Source organism: Nansenia antarctica (assembly GCF_963989245.1).
Source record: "Nansenia antarctica genome assembly, chromosome: 12".
Taxonomy (NCBI): domain Eukaryota; kingdom Metazoa; phylum Chordata; class Actinopteri; order Argentiniformes; family Microstomatidae; genus Nansenia; species Nansenia antarctica.
The window spans coordinates 9,835,500-9,858,523 of NC_137682.1; the positions used below are offsets into that span (position 1 = coordinate 9,835,500).

The 23,024-nt window shown below is 43.2% G+C and overlaps 1 protein-coding gene across 1 annotated transcript in view; it reads left to right on the top strand.

Moving 5' to 3' along the window:
* The window catches only part of dnah5l (dynein, axonemal, heavy chain 5 like), a gene marked incomplete at both ends in the record, with an annotated part of 60,055 nt that overhangs the window by 5,108 nt on the left and 31,923 nt on the right, over positions 1-23,024 (top strand). Inside the window, 28 exons of the mRNA XM_080543485.1 lie at positions 109-310; positions 767-862; positions 1,700-1,876; positions 3,473-3,562; positions 3,917-4,072; positions 4,658-4,797; positions 4,945-5,096; positions 8,072-8,279; positions 8,903-8,990; positions 9,637-9,760; positions 9,935-10,104; positions 12,168-12,260; positions 12,643-12,846; positions 14,026-14,106; positions 14,410-14,814; positions 15,469-15,587; positions 16,825-16,961; positions 17,148-17,310; positions 17,392-17,503; positions 17,791-17,919; positions 18,061-18,260; positions 18,567-18,720; positions 18,874-19,140; positions 19,233-19,361; positions 19,704-19,919; positions 20,348-20,494; positions 21,031-21,203; positions 21,657-21,835. Coding sequence (XP_080399611.1) covers positions 109-310; positions 767-862; positions 1,700-1,876; positions 3,473-3,562; positions 3,917-4,072; positions 4,658-4,797; positions 4,945-5,096; positions 8,072-8,279; positions 8,903-8,990; positions 9,637-9,760; positions 9,935-10,104; positions 12,168-12,260; positions 12,643-12,846; positions 14,026-14,106; positions 14,410-14,814; positions 15,469-15,587; positions 16,825-16,961; positions 17,148-17,310; positions 17,392-17,503; positions 17,791-17,919; positions 18,061-18,260; positions 18,567-18,720; positions 18,874-19,140; positions 19,233-19,361; positions 19,704-19,919; positions 20,348-20,494; positions 21,031-21,203; positions 21,657-21,835 — 4,511 coding nt within the window. The remainder of the gene's footprint in view (positions 1-108; positions 311-766; positions 863-1,699; positions 1,877-3,472; positions 3,563-3,916; positions 4,073-4,657; positions 4,798-4,944; positions 5,097-8,071; positions 8,280-8,902; positions 8,991-9,636; positions 9,761-9,934; positions 10,105-12,167; positions 12,261-12,642; positions 12,847-14,025; positions 14,107-14,409; positions 14,815-15,468; positions 15,588-16,824; positions 16,962-17,147; positions 17,311-17,391; positions 17,504-17,790; positions 17,920-18,060; positions 18,261-18,566; positions 18,721-18,873; positions 19,141-19,232; positions 19,362-19,703; positions 19,920-20,347; positions 20,495-21,030; positions 21,204-21,656; positions 21,836-23,024) is intronic.

Genomic DNA, 23,024 nt, shown 5'->3' on the forward strand with positions numbered 1-23,024 from the left:
TAGTCTAGTCATCCATAGAGCGATGTCACAAACCATCAACCCACTATTGGATAACTTCAGTTGACGATTGATCAGACCGACCAACATCTCATCCCTGTGTCTCTGCAGTGAGAACTACATTTTCGGGAAGTTCGACACATTCTGCAGGCGTCTGGAGAAGATAGCAGACATGGCTTCTACCCTAGAGGACCTGTCATCTCTGCAGCAGTTGAAGGTGGAGGGCATCGACAAGATCTATGTTCGCTACCAGACCCTAGTCACCACCACCAAGTCTAAGACCTATAATGTGCTGGACCATCGCAAGCTAGAGGTATTATTACTGTGCTCGTTGACATCATCAGCCCTGCTTAAATAATACAGTCTGTTTTTAGGAAACACAGCGTCACATGTTTTCATTTCATCTCATGCTTGCAAACCACTTTTTTCCATCCCACGCCCCCCAACATTTCAATCGAGAAATTAGATTCTGGGAGGCAGAATGATGAAACACCTGATGGTGATGCGAGACATCTGAACAATTTCTAATAATATGCCGATATCATAATAAAAGTGAAGATGAATCCACTTTTATAATTGTATAACTCTTATCTAAACAGTAGCTGTCAGATAAGAGACAGCTACTGTTATCTACTGTTATCTAAACAGTAGCTGTCATGCCATCAATCTATGCTTATTACAACTGACATATGGGGCATATGAAGTGTTGAAATGATACATAACCTAGTACTGTATGTATTGTTTTTCTATAAGACTGCTCTCTTGTCAGTTTGACAGTGACTACGCAGATTTCAAGACTCAGATCCAGGGGGTGTTCCAGTCCCTCCAGACACTACTACAGACATGGTTTCAACAGTCACCAACTGTAAGTGCACACTGGCTATTCGCTCATCGTAAAAGAAAAGCGTATTGTTATATTCTGATGGAGCTCATTTCAAGTGATTGAAGAACGATGATAAACATTCCATCATTATAATTCTCTCCCCTCAATGTTGTCTATGTTCCCACAGCCCTATGTTCCCACATTTCTAAGTAATCATACTGTAAAGGCAGGAATCTCTGTAGGACTACTGTATGTCTTGGCGGGCTGCTTGCATGGGAGCCGAAGAAGTCCAGTGTATGATCAGGGTTAGGGTTAGATTTGGGTTATGATAGGGCTGTGGGGCCATAGGGCTGTGGGAACATAGACACGCCCCCGATTTAAGTTTATTTATGTTTAGACATGTTTTTACTACCTTGTGAGCTTCTGACCCCTCTGACCCCTCTGACCCCTCTGACCTCTCTGACCTCTCTGACCTCTCTCTGACCCCTCTGACCTCTCTGACCCCTCTGACCTCTCTCTGACCCCTCTGACCTCTCTGACCTCTCTCTGACCTCTCTCTGACCCCTCTGACCTCTCTCTGACCTCTCTCTGACCCCTCTGACCTCTCTCTGACCTCTCTCTGACCTCTCTCTGACCCCTCTGACCTCTCTGACCCCTCTGACCCCTCTGACCCCTCTGACCTCTCTCTGACCCCTCTGACCTCTCTGACCCCTCTGACCTCTCTGACCACTCTCTGACCTCTCTGACCTCTCTCTGACCCCTCTGAACCCTCTGACCTCTCTGACCTCTCTGACCTATCTGACCTCTCTGACCTCTCTCTGACCCCTCTGACCTCTCTGACCCCTCTGACCTCTCTCTGACTCCTCTCCTTGCTACCAGACTGAGCGCATGCTGGAGCTGCTGTCCAGGTTTGAGGGCTGCGGCGTGGGTAGACAGCTGGACCTGAGGGACAGATACACAGCCGTGCTCCAGCGATACAGTAAAGACCTGGAGATGGTTAGGAGACTCTACCAAAAACAGAAGGACAATCCTCCCATTCCCCGGAACATGCCACCTGTGAGTCTCTCTGCTGTGCTTACTGTGGTGCCATACAGTCATGGCCAAAAAGATTGGTACCCTTGCACTTCTGTCAGAAACTGCACCATGTCTCCCAGATAATTGTTGCCAATACAAATGCTTTGGTATTCACATTTATATATTTTGTTTGCATTGGAACAACACAAAAAAGCAGAGAGAAAAAGCCAAGATATCATTCCACACAAAACTCCAAAAATGGACTGGAGAAAATGCTGATTTTATTATATAAATCAACTCTTTGTTAGCACACCTATTGGAAAAAATAACTGAGAGATCCATATACATATCTCTATACTGGAATTTTGGACCACTCTTCTTGCCAACTGTTCCAGGTCTCTCACATTTGAAGGGTGCCTTCTCTCAACTGCTGTTTTGAGATCGCACCACAAGTATTCTATGGGATTTAGATCTGGACTTCAGAACTCTCCAGCGCTTTGTCTTAAACCATTTCTGGGTGCTTTCTGAAGTGTGCTTTGGGTCATTGTCCTACTGGATGACCCATGACCACTGACGGAGACCCAGCTTTCTGACACTGGGCCCTACATGGCGCCCCTTTGGTAGTCTTCAGATTTTATGATACCATGCACACAGTCAAGGCTTTCGGTGCCAGAAGCCACCATGTTTGACGGTAGGGGCTGTGTACTTTTCTTTGAAGGCCTTATTTGGTTTTCTGTAAACACTACAATCTTTTCATCAATTTTTCCCTTCCGTCCAAGTCCAGGGAGGTTAGCTACATGGGCTGTAAACTTCTTGATGACGTTGCGCACAGTGGACACAGGAACATTAAGATCTCTGGAAATGGACTTGTAGCCTTGAGATTGTCCATGCTTTTCCCCAATTCTGGTTGAGTCAACTTTTTTCCATTTGAATTGGTTGCAAGTGTGACTTGCCACACTTGAGTTTAAATACAAATTAAAGGAGCATTACATGCTTGAAATACAATTATTTCTTACAATTTTGAAAAGGTGCCAATAATTTTGTCCAGTCCATTTCAGAGTTCTGTGTGGAATGATCTGATTTGGCTTTTTTTTCTCTGTTTTTTTTTTTGTTCCAATGCAAACAAAATAAATAATGATGTGAATACCAAAGCATTTGTAATTGCCACAATTTTCTGGGAGAAGTTGTGCATTATCTGACGGAAGTCCAATATTTTTGTCCATGACTGGATATAGAATGTGACTATAGATCATTCATAAGGCATTTAGACTTATGGGTTGACATTTATGAGACATATATTTTGCTTCACTTTCAGTGATTAAAGCTAACTTATTTTCTGTCGTGACTAAACAATGATTGACTGCACAGTTGCACTTCCCCTACCCTCTGTAGGGTACTCTATTAGAGTGTTTCATGTGGTTACATTTGACATGACTGTCAAACCACAAACACGAACATTAATGTCAAAGCACTCCTCAAAGCGGAGGTAAAGCAGTGAGTCCTGTTTCACACATTGAGATGTACAGTAGATTGCAACAACAGTGTGACTATAACTATAGAGATATATAGCTATAGATAGAAATAGAGTGGGTTTTTGTGCAATTACAATGTTAACTTCTTGAAATTCTTCTCTTGTAGGTTGCAGGGAAGATCATGTGGTCTCGCCAGCTATTCAGAAAGATCGAATTACCCATGTCTGTCCTGAAAAATAAACTTGACATTCTTAAGGTATTTTTTCTTCCAAATCTACTAATATTACTGTGTTAAGTGTAAGAAAGATAGAAGACTAATCAAATATGCACTCACTCACACGCACACACACTCACGGTCAAACACACCCATGCATCTGCACACACACACCCACTCACACACACACACCCACTCACACACACACACACGCACGCACGCACGCACGCACGCACACACGCACACACACACACACACACACACACACACACACACACACACACACGCACACACACACACACACACACGCACACACACACACACACACACACACGCACACACACACACACACACACACACACACACACACACACACTCCGTGTTTGTGTCCAGCAGGGCCCTGAGATGAGGAAGGTGATCAGGAGTTACAACAAGCTGGCTGCAGTGCTGCTGGAGTACGAGCTGCTGTACCATCGCTGCTGGAGCCAGGCGGTGGAGAAGGGTCGACACGGCCTCAGTGCATCGCTGCTCGTCAGGCACCCAGACACCCAGGTTCATAACACACAACACTCATCTGGACACCAACACTCTGCTACACAACACACATCTGGACACTAACACTCTGCTACACAACACACATCTAGACACCAACACTCTGCTACACAACACTCATCTAGACACCAACACTCTGCTACACAAAACATATCTGGACACCAACACTCTGCTACACAACACATATCTGGACACCAACGCTCTGCTACACAACACATATCTGGACACCAACGCTCTGCTACACAAAACATATCTGGACACCAACACTCTGCTACACAAAACATATCTGGACACCAACACTCTGCTACACAACACATATCTGGACACCAACACTCTGCTACACAACACATATCTGGACACCAACACTCTGCTACACAACACTCATCTGGACACCAACACTCTGCTACTGGGCCACTTACAAGAGGCCTTCTACTAGGGACTAATGAACATACCGTCATCTCAGAATGCATAGTATTCACACAAGTTCTACACTCATTTAAGTGTTTATGGATCATGCATTTCCCTCGCTAGCAGAACAACAACTAGTACTAAACTCCTTATTTCATTGTGACTGCCTGTGTCCAGGAGGTGTATGTGAATCTTGACTCTCTGGTTCTGGAGGTGATACATGAGGCCAGATGTATGCACAAGCTTGGCATCGACGTCCCCCAGGTCATTCTCAACATGTGTGCGAAAGAAACCCAGATCAAGAACCTGCAGAACAGGTGAGGTGCATCCACACAAGAGTATGCTGGCGTGATTTCTGTTGGTATAATGTGAAATACAGCGGCAGCACTCCCAGACCAGTAACAACACATTTTTAGAATTCTATTCAGTTCTATTCTGAAAGGCTCCCACCTCCCCCTCCCCAGTCTCCAGGACCTGTTGGGCGACTATGCGACAGCTTTATCCAGGATCCCACCCCTCCTCCTGCCTCTCATGCAGCCTTTCATCAGCCGTGTGGAGGGGGCTCTATCCCCGGGCTTCACCACCCTCTCCTGGACGTCCCTCAACACGGACAGATGTGAGAGACTTTCATTTTTTAATATACTTTATTTACTTATTTATTTTTGGGCAGTCCCACTCATATTTTTCATTTTATTGACAGATACAGTAGAGATTTAGACAGGAAGGATGGGTGAGAGAGAGTGGAGGGATGACATGCAGGATATGTCCCACATGGTCAACGCTTAACCCGCTACGCCACCTAAACGCCCCTATATACTTTATTTTTGAATAGTAAAAATGAACAGAGAGGTCATCATGGGTATCACAGTCTTCCTTATGTCCTCAGCAATTAGCTTTGTGTTACGGGTTACTTCTTTGTCCATACTTTGTCCATTAGTCCTAGGAGGAAGGGCCCCCCCTGTTACTGTAAAAACAGTAACATAGCTTCAAGGAACATCTTCAGTCCACTCTCACTCCTTCTTGTCCTCAGAGGAGATCAATAAGATTATTGTCTGATGACCATTACTTAGCAGGTCCATACAGAAACCCTTGTGTGCCCCTTTCAAATCACAAAGTCACAGAGGGAACAACTGAGTAAATAATAATAATGACAATGATACTACTACTACTACTACTACTACTACTACTACTACTACTACTACTACTACTACTACTACTACTACTACTAATAATAATAATAATAATAATAATAATAATAATAATAATAATAATAATAATGTATATATATATATATATATATATACAGAGACCATTTGCATGGGATAATACAGATAAACCCATATAAAACTAAGTGAGGGGAAAAGAAGCAATATCTACCTTCCTGTATAATAACCATTTCGACCAATACCTACAGAATGTATCAACACAGAGAAGGTGAGACTCTCCATATCAAACATTCCCTGTACTATTGTTATCCATCTCCTTTTGTTGGAGGATCCTTATTCAACCATGTCTTGGTTATTGCTTTTTTGCTAGCTACCATTAATATTTTAAGGAGGTAGCTACTTATCCTGAGTATTAAATGTGGTCGGCATATTACCCAGATATACAGTATCAAAACTACACTCAATCTCAAGTCCCATTATCAAATGTATTTCTGATACTATCTCTAGCCAATAGGATTGGATCGCTGAACATCCCCCCAAAAATGTGAAAGGAATCAGCCATAGAATTGTTACACTCTCTCCAGCAATTCCCAGCTCTCTGTCTACCACTCTGAAAGTAATTTTCTCCTTGGAGTAATAAAAAACCTAATCATTTTTCTTCCATGAAAATTCTCTTCATTGTCGAGAGCTGGAAGTGGTGGATTGTATACTCGAGTAAATTCTTGACACCCGTTTCTTATGGGTGTTGCCCTTATAGGCACCAATAAAAATGTTGATGAGACTTCAGTAACCACATTATTCTTTATATTCCTATCAAAGTGATGCCTCAGCTGGAAATACCTGTAGAAATCCTGTTTCTCTAGGTTGTGATTATCAATAAGATATTGGATGCTCTTCAAGCCTGTGCTGGATGAGATCAAGAAATATGATGAAATACCCATCCTAATCCATCATTTAAATCTTGGGTCCAGCTGCCCTGGTTTAAATTCTCTATCATATGCCACCCATCTTAATAGCTATGCACTCTGTCCTATCCTTTCGCGCCTTCGGATCATAGATATTATAGCCTGTTTCCAGGACACAGGAATCTCTCCACCCAGAAGAACATGAAAATGATTTGAAGTGTAGGCATCAGTAATTCTCTAAATGTCTTGTACCATTGGGCTGGGAAGTCGTCTTCTCCTGGTACCTTATTTGTTTTCAGTCTAGATATGACATTGTCTATTTCTGCTGTTGTCATTTCCTGTGTTATCAATTTATTTTGTTCCACTCCTATTGATGGTAAGTCCAAGAAGTGTTTTATGATTGAAGGTTCTGCCGCTTCAAGGTTGAGAGTACAATTCCTTATAGTATTTTTTCAAAACACTTCTGTAATACAGTACATTGGTATTGGGTTCTCTAATTTAAAAAATGTATCTTTCAGTTTGCTGTTTACGTCATTTCCATGCCAGCAATCTTCTAGCTCAGTGGTTTTCAACCCTCTCCTCGGGGACCACCAGCCGTTCCACATATTTGATCTGTTCCACCACCAGCACACCTGATTCAACTAATCAAGTGCAAAGCAATTATGGTTTGCACTTGATTAGTTGAATCAGGTGTGCTGGTGGTGGAACAGATCAAATATGTGGAACGGCTGGTGGCCCCCCGAGGAGAGGGTCGAAAACCACTGCGTCTAGGCCCAACCTCATAGTACCTCTGTTTAATATGTTTGAGTTTAATCTCCACTTGTTCATCAAGTATCCTATTTAATATTTGTTTTGTTGATTGTATTTGTTATAATATTTGGGGGTTATTTAACTCAACATGTCATTGTTCTAGGGTTGTTAAATTGGTCACTTGTTTCTGCTTATTTATTTTATTTCTGGCAGACCACATTATAAGGTGAGAGAAACATTTGAATTGTTCTGAAGTGCGATAATAACACTTCAGAGTCCAACGTCAAAAGGTTAACTGATCAGCATTCCTGCATGTCATGTAGTTGGAGTAAAAATGTTATTAATCTCAAAACTTCATCTTAATCTCAAAAATGTAGATTCATGAATCGAGGTTAGATTGGAATTGAAAAACAAACCAAAACTGAGAGGCAAAGAGCCTGCATAATGTTTAATAATAAGAGCCTGCTTAATAAGAGCCTGCATAATGATAAGGTTCTATCTCCGTTTAGGGCAGTTCAGAGATATTGAGCGTCAAAGTTTTTACATTCCATTATGTTTTATGAGATGGAACCTTTGTATTTTATGAATTACTAACTCAATGTCAACATTTTAAAAATAACACCACACAGGCATTAATAAACACCTAATCGATCAGATTATGTAAAAAACTCAATTTTGACAAAAATGGAGATAGAACCTTATAATTCTAAACTCACGATATTGTGTTTGGTGCTTTGTTTTATTAAGACTGAATCTCTCTCTCTTCTCAGTCTTAGAGAACGCTCACAGAGTTCTGCGGGAGTTGCAGCAGGTAGCGAAGGTTGCCATGGATACGCTGGAGTGTCGTATAGAGCGGGTCCTTCAGGCCATGTCGTCCACAGCTCTGCTGGAGCTGCCCGAGGATATGCCCGTTTCACCACTGACTTTCCTCAGCCAGACAGAGAGCACTGTCAGGTTGGCCGGCCACACCCTCAGCAGGTGAGGACTGATGGATCATGGGAAAAATACTGACATCCTCTGTCTAGACCAGTGTTTCTCAACCCTCTCCTCGGGGCGCCCCAGCCGCACCACATATTTGATCTGTTCCACCACCAGCTCACCAAAGCAATTATGGTTTGTACTTGATTAGTTGAATCAGGTGAGTTGGTGGTGGAACAGATCAAATGTGGAGCGGCTGGGGCGCCCTGAGGAGAGGGTTGAGAAACACTAGTCTCTAGACCTGTGTCAAAATGAACTTGTCAAGTGTTCATTTGATCAAGGTCTGTTTAATGTCTACAATTCATGTTAATGAGTCTGAACTTTACTTCACATTCTAATTGGAAAATGCTGAAGTGAAAACCATAAGATCAGATACACTTTATTAGTAAGTTACTGTATGTGTCAGGGGAGGCTAGTGGAGTAAAAAAAAATCAGAGGATGGGCTCATTGTAATACATAGAATGGAATGAGGAATGGTGTCAAATACACACACAAAAAGGTATGTTTGATACCATTCCTCATTCCATTCCATGTATTACAACGAGTCCAATGTCTACCTCCATCAGACACCTCATCTTGTGGTGTCCTGCTTCACTTGTGGTGTTGTGGTGTTATTTGTTCAGCCAGAGTCAACAAGTGGAGAGGTCTGTGTATGAGCTGATCGACGATCTGAAGAGCAAGATGACCTCAGCTGACACAGTCAACCTGGAGGTGGGTGGGTCAGCTATGTAAACCCTCTCTGGACTCAAACCTGTGCACCACAAGACAGTGTTAAAATGGCAATAAATCCTAATAATAAATCCTAGGCATTAACTCTAAGCTAACATGAGTCTCAAGGTCTGAGGCGAGGTCACTCATCACTCCAACGCAGGGTCGGAGTGGGACTCATTTTCAGCTCTGGAGTTTCATGCCTCAGACCGGCCCACTTTAGTTCACAACCGATTACAGTATATTAAAATCATGTAATTACAACCTTGGTATTTTAGTCTGTAATAGCGGACTCACTGTTCTCTACAGTCTTCTCTACTGCTATTCTGTTTGGTTTATTCAGTAGCATCCAATAATAGACTATGCAGATAAAAACTTAACAGCTATATTTTATTTGAATGTGAACCTCACAATTAAGTATCTGTATGGAGCAGAAAGTGAAGTCAAAGTGCAGTATCAATTTAGTATATTAATAAAGAAAAGTAGACTAACGTGATTCACCAAACCATCTCTGTTGCACTTCACAATCAACCAACCCCTTACTTGTTAACCTCAACTGTTAATCCTAATCCTAGCCCTAACCCTAAACCACCTAGTAGAGGCACAGTGTAACCATCCTCTCCCTCCTCTCCTTTCCTCTCTACTCCAGGGGTCTCTCCAGTGCCTTCACCCAGACGGCAAACAGAAAACCCGCTGCCAGTCTTGCCTACCCTGCCTCTTCTACAACATGATCGGTAATCTGTGCCAGCGGAACACAGAGGCTCTGGTGAGAGGTGAGGAAGAAAAGAGGAAAAAGTTGACCTCACCAAGGTTGGGGTGTCGATTCCAATTCGAACTCACTCCATTTGGTGAATAAAAAAAATGCTAATACAGTATATAAATACAAAATAAAAGGAATCAATGCAATATACAAATGGCAACAATTCTTTGGACAACGACGGTTACAGCTACAAAGTCGTCGCTGGACTCTCTGAGACGCAGGCTCCATGTAGTGAGCTCCAAGTACCAGTCCACCTCCTACCTGAGTCGCCCGCAGGCCCAGCCTCCCCTCTTCAGAGCCTCCATCCAGCTGTCCATCCCCAACATCATCCTCAGACCCAGCCTGGACGATATACAGGTACACGATCATGTACAGTAATTTTTGATTTGATTTGATTTATTGTGGAATTAAAAAGACAGTTTCCAAGGGATAAAAACACATGATAAAGCGCAAGCGCTTATTTCCATCATGGTCCCTGATTGAGGACAGGACAGACAGTTACCATAAAACAAATTTACAGAACATGATGAAAACCATAAAAAACAAACATAGATAGTTACACAAATTCCCTGCACTCCCTACCTATGACGTGTTTCTACTCTGTCATTTCACTGGCTAGCCAGTTCTTTACAGCACGTTTAAAGCTTACCTCTCCCTCTAAGCGTTTTAGGGCCACTGGAAGCTTGTTCCATTCTGAAGCTGCTGTAAATAAAAATGTATTAGAACCCATTGCTGTTCGGAATTTAGGTACCGTATTTTCCGGACTATAAGTCGCGGTTTTTTTCATACTTTGGCTGGTCCTGCGACTTATAGTCAGGTGCGACTTATATATCAATAATTCATAATCTCTGACTGACATGAACTGACATAGGGTAATCTCTGACTGACATGAACCAAGGAGTAAATCCGCTAGCGCCTCATACACGATAGAATAGCCATTATACTTGACAATGTGGACATTAAACACGACAATGTGGACATTAAACATGATGTTATGGACCTTATACACAATGTTATGGACGTTAGAAACGATATTAAAGTCATTTATTCCTTCCAGAGGCTGTTTAACGTTGCAATGTTGTACCCGCGAGTAGCATTTTGCTACTTCCGGTAGCGCTTCATACGCGATAGAATAGCCATTATACTCGACAATGTGGACATTAAACACGACAATGTGGACATTAAACATGATGTTATGGACCTTATACACAATGTTATGGACGTTAGAAACGATATTAAAGTCATTTATTCCTTCCAGAGGCTGTTTAACGTTGCAATGTTGTACCCGCGAGTAGCATTTTGCAACTTCCGGTAGCGCTTCATACGCGATAGAATAGCCATTATACTCGACAATGTGGACATTAAACACGACAATGTGGACATTAAACATGATGTTATGGACCTTATACACAATGTTATGGACGTTAGAAACGATATTAAAGTCATTTATTCCTTCCAGAGGCTGTTTAACGTTGCAATGTTGTACCCGCGAGTAGCATTTTGCTACTTCCGGTAGCGCTTCATACGCGATAGAATAGCCATTATACTCGACAATGTGGACATTAAACACGACAATGTGGACATTAAACATGATGTTATGGACCTTATACACAATGTTATGGACGTTAGAAACGATATTAAAGTCATTTATTCCTTCCAGAGGCTGTTTAACGTTGCAATGTTGTACCCGCGAGTAGCATTTTGCTACTTCCGGTAGCGCTTCATACGCGATAGAATAGCCATTATACTCGACAATGTGGACATTAAACACGACAATGTGGACATTAAACATGATGTTATGGACCTTATACACAATGTTATGGACGTTAGAAACGATATTAAAGTCATTTATTCCTTCCAGAGGCTGTTTAACGTTGCAATGTTGTACCCGCGAGTAGCATTTTGCTACTTCCGGTAGCGCTTTCCCCGCTGATTCCGCCAAGCCCGTTCCCTTGAACCATGCGACTTATAGTCCAGTGCGACTTATATGTGGTTTTTTCCTCTTCATGGCCCATTTTTGGCCTGCTGCGACTTATACTCGGGTGCGACTTATAGTCCGGAAAATACGGTAAAATAAAGTCTGTATTCCCTCTTCTGGTTCTCTTCTAATAACATAAACCATTTAGCTAACACTTTTATATGAAGCAACTTACATTGCGGTGAGTGCATACATTTTCAGGATATAATAATATGGTCCCAGCAGGAAAGTTGAACCCACAAGCTAACCGTTGTTAGTGCTATGCTCTACCAGCTGAGCCACAGAGGACTACCAATAACACTGGATAATGTACTACCTAATGTGTCAAAATGCATCCTAATTAGACTATTCCAGGAAGTAAATACAGTATAAGCTTGCTGTGCCTCAGTCCCTTTTGTGTCATGTTTCACATTCTTTCTGTCTGTCTGTCTGTGTGTTTCAGAATACAGTCAACAAGGTTGTGAGCATCGCTCTGTCCACGGCGAAAGACATTCCACTGTGGGCGTTCTCCCACCTCCACCACAAACAGCTACAGGTGCTGTATGTGTAACCAGTGTTACCTCTAGTTCATTGGTTACTTTGATAGCTAAACCAATACATTTTTTTTTTTTTTGCCAATCAATCACTGTTTTGAATGTGGTATTTCTGCACACCCCCCCGAGACAACACACCTGCACTGCAGGAGCACACAGACCTGGGGGTTTGGGCATAGTGTCAGCCGTCTTCGGCACCCCTGGAGAAGTTAGGGGTTAGGTGCCTTGCTCCTGGGGTAGGGATCGAACGAGCGACCTACGATCGAACGAGCGACGATTGCTGGCCGGCCTCTCTAATCACTAGGCTACCTGCTGCCCCCTACAGTGCCTACTGTACAATACAATGAATGTGAGAAGTGACAACGCGTTTTCTAATCCCCTCAGACAGAGCAGGCAGCTGTGCGTGATGCGGGGGACGACGGCCCCCTGACCAAACAGCTGATTCTGAAACCCCTGGACCGGCAGCTGGCCGAACACAAGGATATTACCAAGGCAACCATCCAACTGGGCTCCATCGTGTCGTCTCTCAGAGCAGAGGCCAGTGACACGCTGCAAGAGTTCTCCCACTTCTCCACCCTCTGGAACCAGGTATGATTGGCTACTCACGCTGTGTGTTTCTGTTGCGTTGGAAAGATGTTGAACCCAGGTGCGGTGCAGATCAGAATGAACGAGACGGGAACGTGTGTAAAAAAGAAAGATTCTCTCTTTACTGAGACGAATAAACAGGATCAGACAAACACGTACTTGACTTTCCAAAATAAAGAGGAGAAAACTCAGTCTCCGAAAAACAAAAAAGAAACAAACAAAATACGTTTTACAAAAGTACCTGATATGTCACGAAAAGGCAATATCAAGGTTCTCCAGGAATAAATGAACGAAGTCTTTAAGTACCAGGGATTAAGTTATTTTTCTGAGTGGGGCAGTCCCACTCATATTTTTTTTCATTTTATTGGACAGATAGTGAAGACAGACAGGAAAGTAGGAGAAGAAGGGAGAGAGGGCATGTCAGCAGGGCATGGGCCGGATTCGAACCCATGCCGACATGGGAATATGTGTGCACTGTAGATCGTGGTGCTAGACCACTGGACCACCCCAGGCCACAAGTACCAGGGATTAACCACAGGCAGTATTATAATTCTCACACTGAGAGCAAGCGATCGACTGACAAGGGAAACAGGGAAATGGGACACATAAGTAACAACATACAAACACACACAGCTGACAATAACGACGTCCAATAACGAGTGCAACCTTCCAAGTCGCCAGGAGAAGGCATCAGGGAGTCGTGACTCCCCCCCCCCCCCCCGTAACAGTATCTTATTGACTGGATCTGATTGACTGTCAAGCAGGCACCAGCTGAGAAATCGGGGGAATCATCCCTGAACGACCTCTAGAGTAGCTTTCACCCACACCGTGGTCAGGATGCTCCGAAGCCTCCGAGCAGAGTGTTAAAAGAAAAGGAGCAACAATATATGTTGATGTCATTTGTTACTCCATTCCATGCAATACAATGAGCCCCTCTTCAGATGTCTACCTCCACCGGCCTTCACTGATGTCCAGTATAGGGGTGGGCATCGACGATCGATAATTGATCGATAAGGATCTTGGTCGATCACAAAATAAAACATTTTTTTTTTTTTTTTTGTGATCGACCAAATGTTTTATTTTGTGATCGACCAAGATCCTTATCGATCAATTATCGATCAATTATCGATCGTCGATGCCCACCCCTAGTCCAGTATATGTCTCTTGTTTTCCCCCGTCCAGGACCCAGAGGAGCAGGTGAAGGCCTTCCTGGAGACCCGCCCCTCCCTCCCTGAGTTCAGCTCTCAGATCGCCTCATATTCCGTTAGTGACTGTAATAACTGCGTCTCAGTATGAAACATAGAGGAGCTTAGTCATTTTTACTGTACGGGTGTCCAAGCTTCTCACAGCTCAGAGATCTTAACCTTAAGCCACTAGGTCTAGACTGCTGTATGGTCTAGACCTCAATTAGATTATTCTAGTTCTCATAGTCTGTACATTAGAATCTGACTTGCATACAGTATAGTCTGTATTCCGTACACATCTCTGTTATAGCGTACTACCCATGTGATTTGATTTTATGACTGTATGTGGCTTGTTCTTCTTCTTACCTCTTCCGTCCTGTAGAAGTTGGAGGCCCAGATCGAAGACCTGCCCGTCTCCTGCACCGTGGGCTCGGTCCTGTTCGACACGGACCACCTCAAACTCTCCCTGACGCAGGAGTGCCGAGCCTGGAAGCGGGCCTTCGGTACGGCGCTCAACCAGCGTGCCTCCGCGGACATGGCCGACATCTTCTCCTTCGTGGACGGCTTGACCAAGCGTCTGCAGCGACCGATCGCGGACCTGGAGGACGTGCGAGGGGCCATGGCCGCCCTGCGAGAGATCCGGGAGGCGGAGATCCGGATCGACGTCACCATCGGGCCCGTGGAGGAGTCGTTCACTCTGCTCAACCGCCACGAGCTGCACTTCAGCGACGGGAACGCGGAGAGAGTGGACGGACTGACGTACGCCTGGAGGAACCTCAACGCTCTGGTGAGGAGGAATGCACCTCCTGTGTTGCTAGACAGAGCTGTAGTAAACCATCCCATAATACCACCATAAGACCTCAACCTCAACATTCTGTTTAAGATTGATATACTGAAACTATATACAGTAGTACTATATTCAACCTCAAAGGAGGAGATCAACTCATGGAACATGTTACTATGCTGAAACACTACAACACTGAAACTTCCGGTTGAGTATTTCATATAACAATAGAAACATCCATGGATTGAAATGACATTTCAAGTTGACTCAGTGTCCCTAACCCTTGTCATACATTTTCAATATGTGGCAGCAGAGGAGAGTGGCACACTACTTATTATCTGATAAATCTACACCACTGGCCTGTCTGAGGTTTTACCAGTACGTGACGTTAGAATTATAAGGTTCTATCTCCATTTTTGTCAAAATTGAGTTTTTTACATAATCTGATCCATTAGGTGTTTATTAATGCCTGTGTGGTGTAATTTTTAAAATGTTTACATTTTTGAGTTAGTAATTCATAAAATACAAAGGTTCCATCTCACAAAACATAATGGAATGTAAAAACTTTGACGCTGAATATCTCTGAACTACCCTAAACGGAGATAGAACCTTATCATTCTAAGCTCACGAGTACTATGTAACCCCTCTACTCTCCAGGTGATGCAGAGCCAGAACACCCTGGTACTGATCCAACCTGCCATGAAGGCTGATCTGCTCTCAGGAGTGGAGGCCTTCCAGAACTCTGTCCAAACGTTCTACTCTGAATATGACCACAGGTACAGCTACTGTATATAGCAAGTCATGCAAAAGCATTTAATTGAAAATACAGTAGCACTTGATAGCACATCTTTTGAAGCTAGATGATGGATTGTTGTAGTCCAAGAGTTGATCCAATTAAATGTTCACTACAGCAGCATCACTAGTATTCAAAGTATACATTTACTTTTTTTGTTTTGTTGATTTTATCCCTTTTTCACCCAATTTGGTATCCAATTGAACCCAACCTATTATCCAATTATCCCCTGCCTATTGCGTAGGATCCGCCGCACGACCCCGTGGCCGGCAGTCCCAGAGGAGATCGCCAGGCAGACTAGCTGACTGGCTCCTCGAGCCCGACACCGTTACTCCAGCACCAGACGGGGGCGGTGTTGCGCGACGGATCCTTGTCCGGAAATAGTCCTATACCCCCCTTTGGGAGCGGCCGCTCAATATGCCGCTCCCTGTGTGCCCCGGCCATATCCGGGTCTGGCGAGATCCCAGTCCCCGGTGGGCAGCTTGCACTAGTGGCTAATGCTTAGACCGCTGCGCCACCGCGGGGCATACATTTACTTATTTTAACTATTAACATTACTGTAACTGAGTATTTCTGAAAGTCGCCAATTATACTTTCACTTGAGTATGTTTTGAAAAGTGTTCTATTTCTCAAATTCTTTTTTTATTATGATTATTTGTATTTTTAAATCATCCATAACACAGTGGTGTTCATAGGCAGGGGCAGGTTTTTAGCAAAGACCATACTGTAGCAGTTGTGCCAACACAGTGCTCAGTGTGCCGGGATCATACTCAATAACAAACATCACACCTAAACAGGCCAATCAAATCATACTGCCCACAACATCTGAACGATGATCGATTTTAAGATTTCATTTCAATGACGATAATGCAATAATGCAATAAACATTGCAAATGTTTAATTTTTAAGTGAAGGAAATTACTTTGATACCTTTTAAAAAGCTACTTGCTTACTCCTACTTAGTAGTTTCCTAGACTTGAACTTTTACTTTCAGTTTAGTCATATTTCACTGAAGTTACAGTACTTCTACTTGAACAGGATATTTCAGTACTCTTTCCACTTCTGCTAGTATGCTGGCAAAATAAAATAGTTGACATTTCCTATCAACTGTCATTCTTAAAGAGAGAATTAATTACAAAGACAAATGTTTGACCTGCAGGCCGTGGTCAGTGTGATGTTGTGTCAGATGTAGTCATCCATTATGTGTGATGTGTCTCCAGTGGTCCAGGTGTGGAGGGGTTGGCCCCGTCTGAGGCCAGCGACAGACTGCAGACCTTCCAGGCCCAGTTTGATGAACTCTGGAGGAAATACGTCACCTACTCTGGAGGGGAGGAGCTGTTCGGCCTCACCGTTAATGGTGACGACACTTACGCATTCATACCCATAATGTAGATTTGATATGTTGTGTGTTTGATGCTTGAAAAAAGTGAACACCTTAACTGTTGTCTGTCTGTCTGTCTGTTTGTTTCTCTCTCTCTCTCTCTCTCTCTCTCTCTCTCTCTCTCTCTCTCTCTCTCTCTCTCTCTCTCTCTCTCTCTCTCAGACTATCCAGACCTCCAGAGGATCAGGAAGGAGCTGGCTCTTCAAGCTAAACTCTACTCCCTCTACAACTCTGTCATCGAGAGTGTCACCGGTTACTATGACATTCAGTGGGCGGACCTTAACATAGAGAAGATCAACGGTGAACTGCAGGAGTTCCAGAACAGGTAGGACTCTATTCGTTCTTCCTTTATGTTCACACACAGTGGCAACTCCCTGAAACTCTCTGTCTCTCCACTCCACTTCAGGATCCGGAAGCTTCCTAAGGCGCTGAAGGAGTGGCAGGCATTTAGAGACCTGAAGAAGACCATCGACGACTTCAACGAGACGTGTCCATTGCTCTACATGATGGCCAACAAGGTGGACATATTCAATCACACAATACAGCTGATCTGAGATAGATTTCCCACCTTATTCATATATCCAATCCCTAACATGCTTTTTGAGTGGAGATCATTACTGTAATGTGATGTTCTTTTAAAGCTATTGCATGTTTACAGATATCCCCAGTCTCTCTCTTCCCTCTGGTCCTTACTTTTGTCTCTCTCTCACCCTTGCCAACCCCCACTCACACACATACACACACACACACTGTACCTTATCTCCCTCTCTCTCTCTCTCCCTCTACCTTGTCTACCTCACCCCAGGCGATGATGTCCAGACATTGGAGCCGTCTGAGTGACATCACAAGTCACAGTTTTGAGGTGGAGTCAGAGAGTTTCGCCCTCAGAAACATCATGGAGGCCCCACTGCTCAAATACAAGGAGGATATAGAGGTATTGTATCACTAAATCAGCTCCTGTATAATGAAGGGAATAATATTACATATATTACAGGAATCAGGGCTTATTCCCTAAGACAGTTACAGTACGGTAGTCCAGGACTGACAATGAACTTCAGTGTTTTGTTGTTAACAGGATGTGTGTATCAGTGCTGTGAAAGAGAGGGACATTGAGGCCAAATTGAAGGATGTGGTGGCGGAGTGGAGCAGCCACACGCTCACCTTCGCCCCCTTCAGGACACGTGGGGAACTGCTGCTGAAGGGCTCAGACACAGCAGAGAAGGTGTCCCTGATGGAAGACAGTCTGATGGTGCTGGCTTCACTCATGAGCAACAGGTATATCATCTACATTGACTGGTAACAGGTGTCATGCTCACATCAACATGTCTACACTGGGGGCGCTTAGGTGGCGTAGTGGATTAAGCGCTGACCATGTACCGCAGGGCTCCCGGTTCGATTCCAGCCACGGACATATCCTGCATGTCGTCCCTTCTCTCTCTCACCCATCCTTCCTGTCATAATCTCTACTATATCTGTCATTAAAAAAGAAAAATATGAGTGGGACTGCCCCACTCAGAAAAAATTACTTGACTCAATTGATGTATGACAGTAAAAGAGTGTTGTTGTGTCGTACATCTCCAGGTACAACGTCCCGTTCAAGCCTTCGATCCAGCAGTGGGTTCAAAAACTGTCCAACACGACTGAGGTGATCGAGAAGTGGCTGACGGTTCAGAACCTCTGGATCTACCTCGAGGCCGTGTTCGTAGGGGGGGACATCGCTAAACAGCTGCCCCAGGTCAGAGCATGCTAGAGGGCCTGGATAGTATATACGATTGTGTTACATCTGTGGAATTAGATTTGAGAAAATATCGGTAATAATATAATAGCATGTAGTATTATATAGTAGTTTGGACATGACCCCAGAATTCCTGCCTTCCTGTCCCCCCAGGAGGCTAAGAGGTTCCAGAACATTGACAAGTCATGGCAGAAGATCATGCAGCGTGCCCACGAGGTCCCGGGTGTGGTTCAGTGTTGCGTCGGCGACGAGACCCTCAGTCAGCTGTTGCCTCACCTGCTGGAACAGCTGGAGGTGTGTCAGAAGTCCCTCAGCGGATACCTGGAGAAGAAGAGGCTGGTGTTCCCTCGCTTCTTCTTTGTCTCTGACCCGGCTCTGCTGGAGATCCTGGGACAGGCGTCAGACTCTCACACTATACAGGTACGGCACGTTACAGCCCACCTGCAGACTGATGTCGTGACGGAAAACACTTCCTGTGTCACACAGTAACCTGTCCTCTCCTCTTTGTTCAGACTCACCTGTTGAGTCTGTTTGACAACGTGAACACAGTAGTGTTTCATGAGAAGAACTACGACCAGATCCTGAGCTTCCAGTCCCAGGAGGGAGAGACGGTGGACCTGGCAGAACCTGTCATGGCTCAGGTATAGTACTGTACTGTACTGTAGGCTACGTACTCCAGTAGGAGACACTGGACACATCTCTGCTAAACTCACCGCCGTGGAACACACACACACACACTTAGCATTGCCGTTTCAAAACAAAACAAAAAACAAATCAGTGTAGTATCACAGTACCTTCACCTCAACACTAGTTGATCTCATTGTTCTGTAATCTGTACAAACACTTTCCAGCTTTAACGATTTGAAACAGTACTATATGAAATTGGACGATTTCAAACAGTATATGACGCTGTTTCCTTGGAGGTCCATGAAGGCCTATTATTATTATTAAAACATGTTCCCCTTGGTGGTGTTGTGGTGCAGGGGAATGTGGAGTCGTGGCTGGGTCTGCTGTTGGACAGAGTGAGGAAGACCCTCCACGGCATCATCAGACAGGCCCACCTGGCCATCAGTGACCCAGGGCTGAAGCTACTGGAGTTTCAGTCAGTGTTCCCTGCCCAGGTGGGCCTTTTGGGCATACAGATGCTCTGGACCAGGGATGCAGAGGAGGCCCTGGTACTCAGCAAGGGAGACAAAAAGGTATCGACGGGCGCTTAGGTGGCGTAGCGGGTTAAGCGCTGACCATGTAACCGCAGGGTCCCGGGTTCGATTCCGTCCGGGGACATATCCTGCATGTCATCCCTCCTCTCTCTCTCACCGATCCTTCCTGTTCTAAATCTCTACTGTATCTGTCAAATAAAATGAAAAATATGAGTGGGAAAAATAACTTTTTTAATATATATATATATATATAGACATTATAATGGCCATATAATCGGCCATTATCTTATAAAAAATGAACTGAAATTAAAAATAACTCTTAAGCTAACATAGCTATAACTAAGTAACCGCAAGTGTTCTATAATAATTCTAAGTCTTCTTCTGAAGCTTGATTATATGGTTTTAAATTAGATTTTACAAAACAGATTAATAATTATGTTCTCTACCTTTTTTACTTGATGACTCAGGTCATGCAAACTACCAACCAGAACTTCATGGACATCTTGAATGAGCTGATTGATATGACGACTAGAGACCTGACCAGGAACGAACGCACCAAGTATGAGACTCTGATCACCATCCACGTCCACCAGAAAGACATCTTTGATGATCTGGTGAGTGTCATCTTATGTAAACCAGCTCCTTCCCTTCTTGTGTTTTTTTAAAAGTTTTTTTTTTTCTTTCCTAACACCAGGGGAGCCACCCCTCCTAAATTTCGTTGTTTGGTACCTGTACTGTAGCAATGACAATAAAGACCATTCATTAATTAATTCATTCATCTTCCACTGTTCCAGAATGATTTACAGTATATTTGAAATTGGCATTTACTTTTTAATAAAAAATAAATAAAAGTCATATAATTAATTGATGCATTCACTCATATAGCAGTACTACAGTCATAAAATGCAGTCAGAGCTTTCCTGTAACAAGACATTGACTGACATTCTCTGATTTTATGATCTAAATGTGCACACAACCTCTTCTACACAGTACCTCTACTTATTGTCCAGTATTTTTATTTAACAGCAGAGCGCTGTATTCTGCTTATCACTCCATGTTCATTGTGCATTACACTGCATTCAATCTTTAAAACGTTTCTCTATTGGGTTAGAGTACACCATAACATTGTCCACATGCCAATGTCAAACAGGTGCGTATGAACATCAGGTCGACGTCCGACTTTGAGTGGCAGAAGCAGTCCCGCTTCTACTTCCTGGAGGACACAGACAAGTGTGTGATCCAGATCACAGACATCGAGTTTGGTTACTGCAACGAGTACCTGGGCTGTACAGACAGGCTGTGCATTACCCCACTCACCGACAGGTAAGAAGTAATAGCATCAATATGTTGATGATACCGTGATATGATTATCTGTCATTTTTCCATCTCAAATGAATGGAAAAGATGAGCAGTGAATGAAAAAAATAATATCATATGGTGCTATCTTTTCCATTAATTTGGGGCTAAGGCTTATAGTAATCTTGTAACCCAGAATCTCATCTGTTGATTGAAATGGAGACTCTAATTTAGTGACACTTAAATAGCTAATAGCTGAATCGGCATAACTGATATCGTGGGACATGGACCCATCTTTATATAAGACCACCTTTTAAGTCCGAAAAGATCTGACCAACTTTGATTTTGAAGTGAACTGTATACTGCAATGTCGCTACAGTATATAAAACATTCATACCGATGCCCTGCCGTTTCTTGAGTAATTACAGTGTTTTTACAGTGTTATTACACAGGGATTACAACACTTTTCACCTCCCCCAGGTGTTACATCACGCTGTCCCAGGCCCTGGGGATGAGTATGGGGGGGGCCCCGGCAGGTCCAGCAGGGACAGGTAAGACAGAGACCACCAAGGACATGGGCCGCTGTCTCGGGAAGTACGTGGTGGTCTTCAACTGTTCCGACCAGATGGATTACAGAGGGCTGGGACGCATCTATAAAGGTACACATTGATAAAGGGGAAACACCACTCGCCTGTTACTCTACCTACCATCGTTTTTGTATGTTAGTGTAATCACGTGTTATGAAAGGTGTGGTCCTCTGTGGCTCAGTTAGGTAGAGCATAGTGTTAACTATGGTTACAGTAGGTTGTGGGTTTGATTACTGAAACATTTATGCAATTGCTGCAATGTGAATGAATGAATGAATTAATGAATGAATGAATGAATGAATGAATGAATGGTCTTTATTGTCATTGCTATAGTACAGGTACCAAACAACGAAATTTGGGAGGGGGGGCTCCCCTGGTGCTAGGAAAGAAAAAAAACTAAAAACTAACAATGTAAGTCGCTTTGGATAAAAGCGCCAGCTAAACGGCATATATTATGAAGGTTTTATGATATGCATTATAAATGTGTTATCAATGCTTTATGATATTGTGAGAAAAATGTTTTTAATACAATAATGATGATATTATGTTCACTGAAGACTGTATGAATAACAAGAATGGTGTGTGATTAAAACTGCAGGTGCTAGATAAAGAGTAACTCTCACTCCCTTCTCGTCAAGGCTAAAGTGAAAGAGTGATGCTCTGTGTTATCTGTACCCACGTGATGTTGTACAAGAACTGAATGTTGAAACTATAAGATGAACCAAAGTGCTTTGAGTTGCATTTCATGTACGAAAGGCGCTATATAAATAAAGCTTTACTTACTTACTTACAACCCTATAGAGAGATGGGCTTTGTACTTTGAAACCCGATGTTGACTGTACAGAGAGAGTTTAGTAAACACTCTGAAATGATTGATAAAGACTCAGCCTCCATTGGTTATTAATTAACTTAACAGATATGACCCCTTCAATGAAACGTGAGATATGAGTGGTTATCTCCAGGTCGTGAGCTTAGAATGATAAGGTTCTATCTCCGTTTAGGGTCGTTCAGAGATATTGAGCGTCAACGTTTTTACATTCCATTATGTTTTGTGAGATCGAACCTTTGTATTTTATTAATTACTAACTCAAAAATTTCAACATTTTAAAAATAACACCACACAGGCATTAATAAACTCCTAATGGATCAGATTATATAAAAAACTCAATTTTGACAAAAATGGAGATAGAACCTTATAATTCTAATGTCACGAGGCCTGTATTGAGCTATGAGTGGTTATCTCCAGGTCTGTATTGAGCTA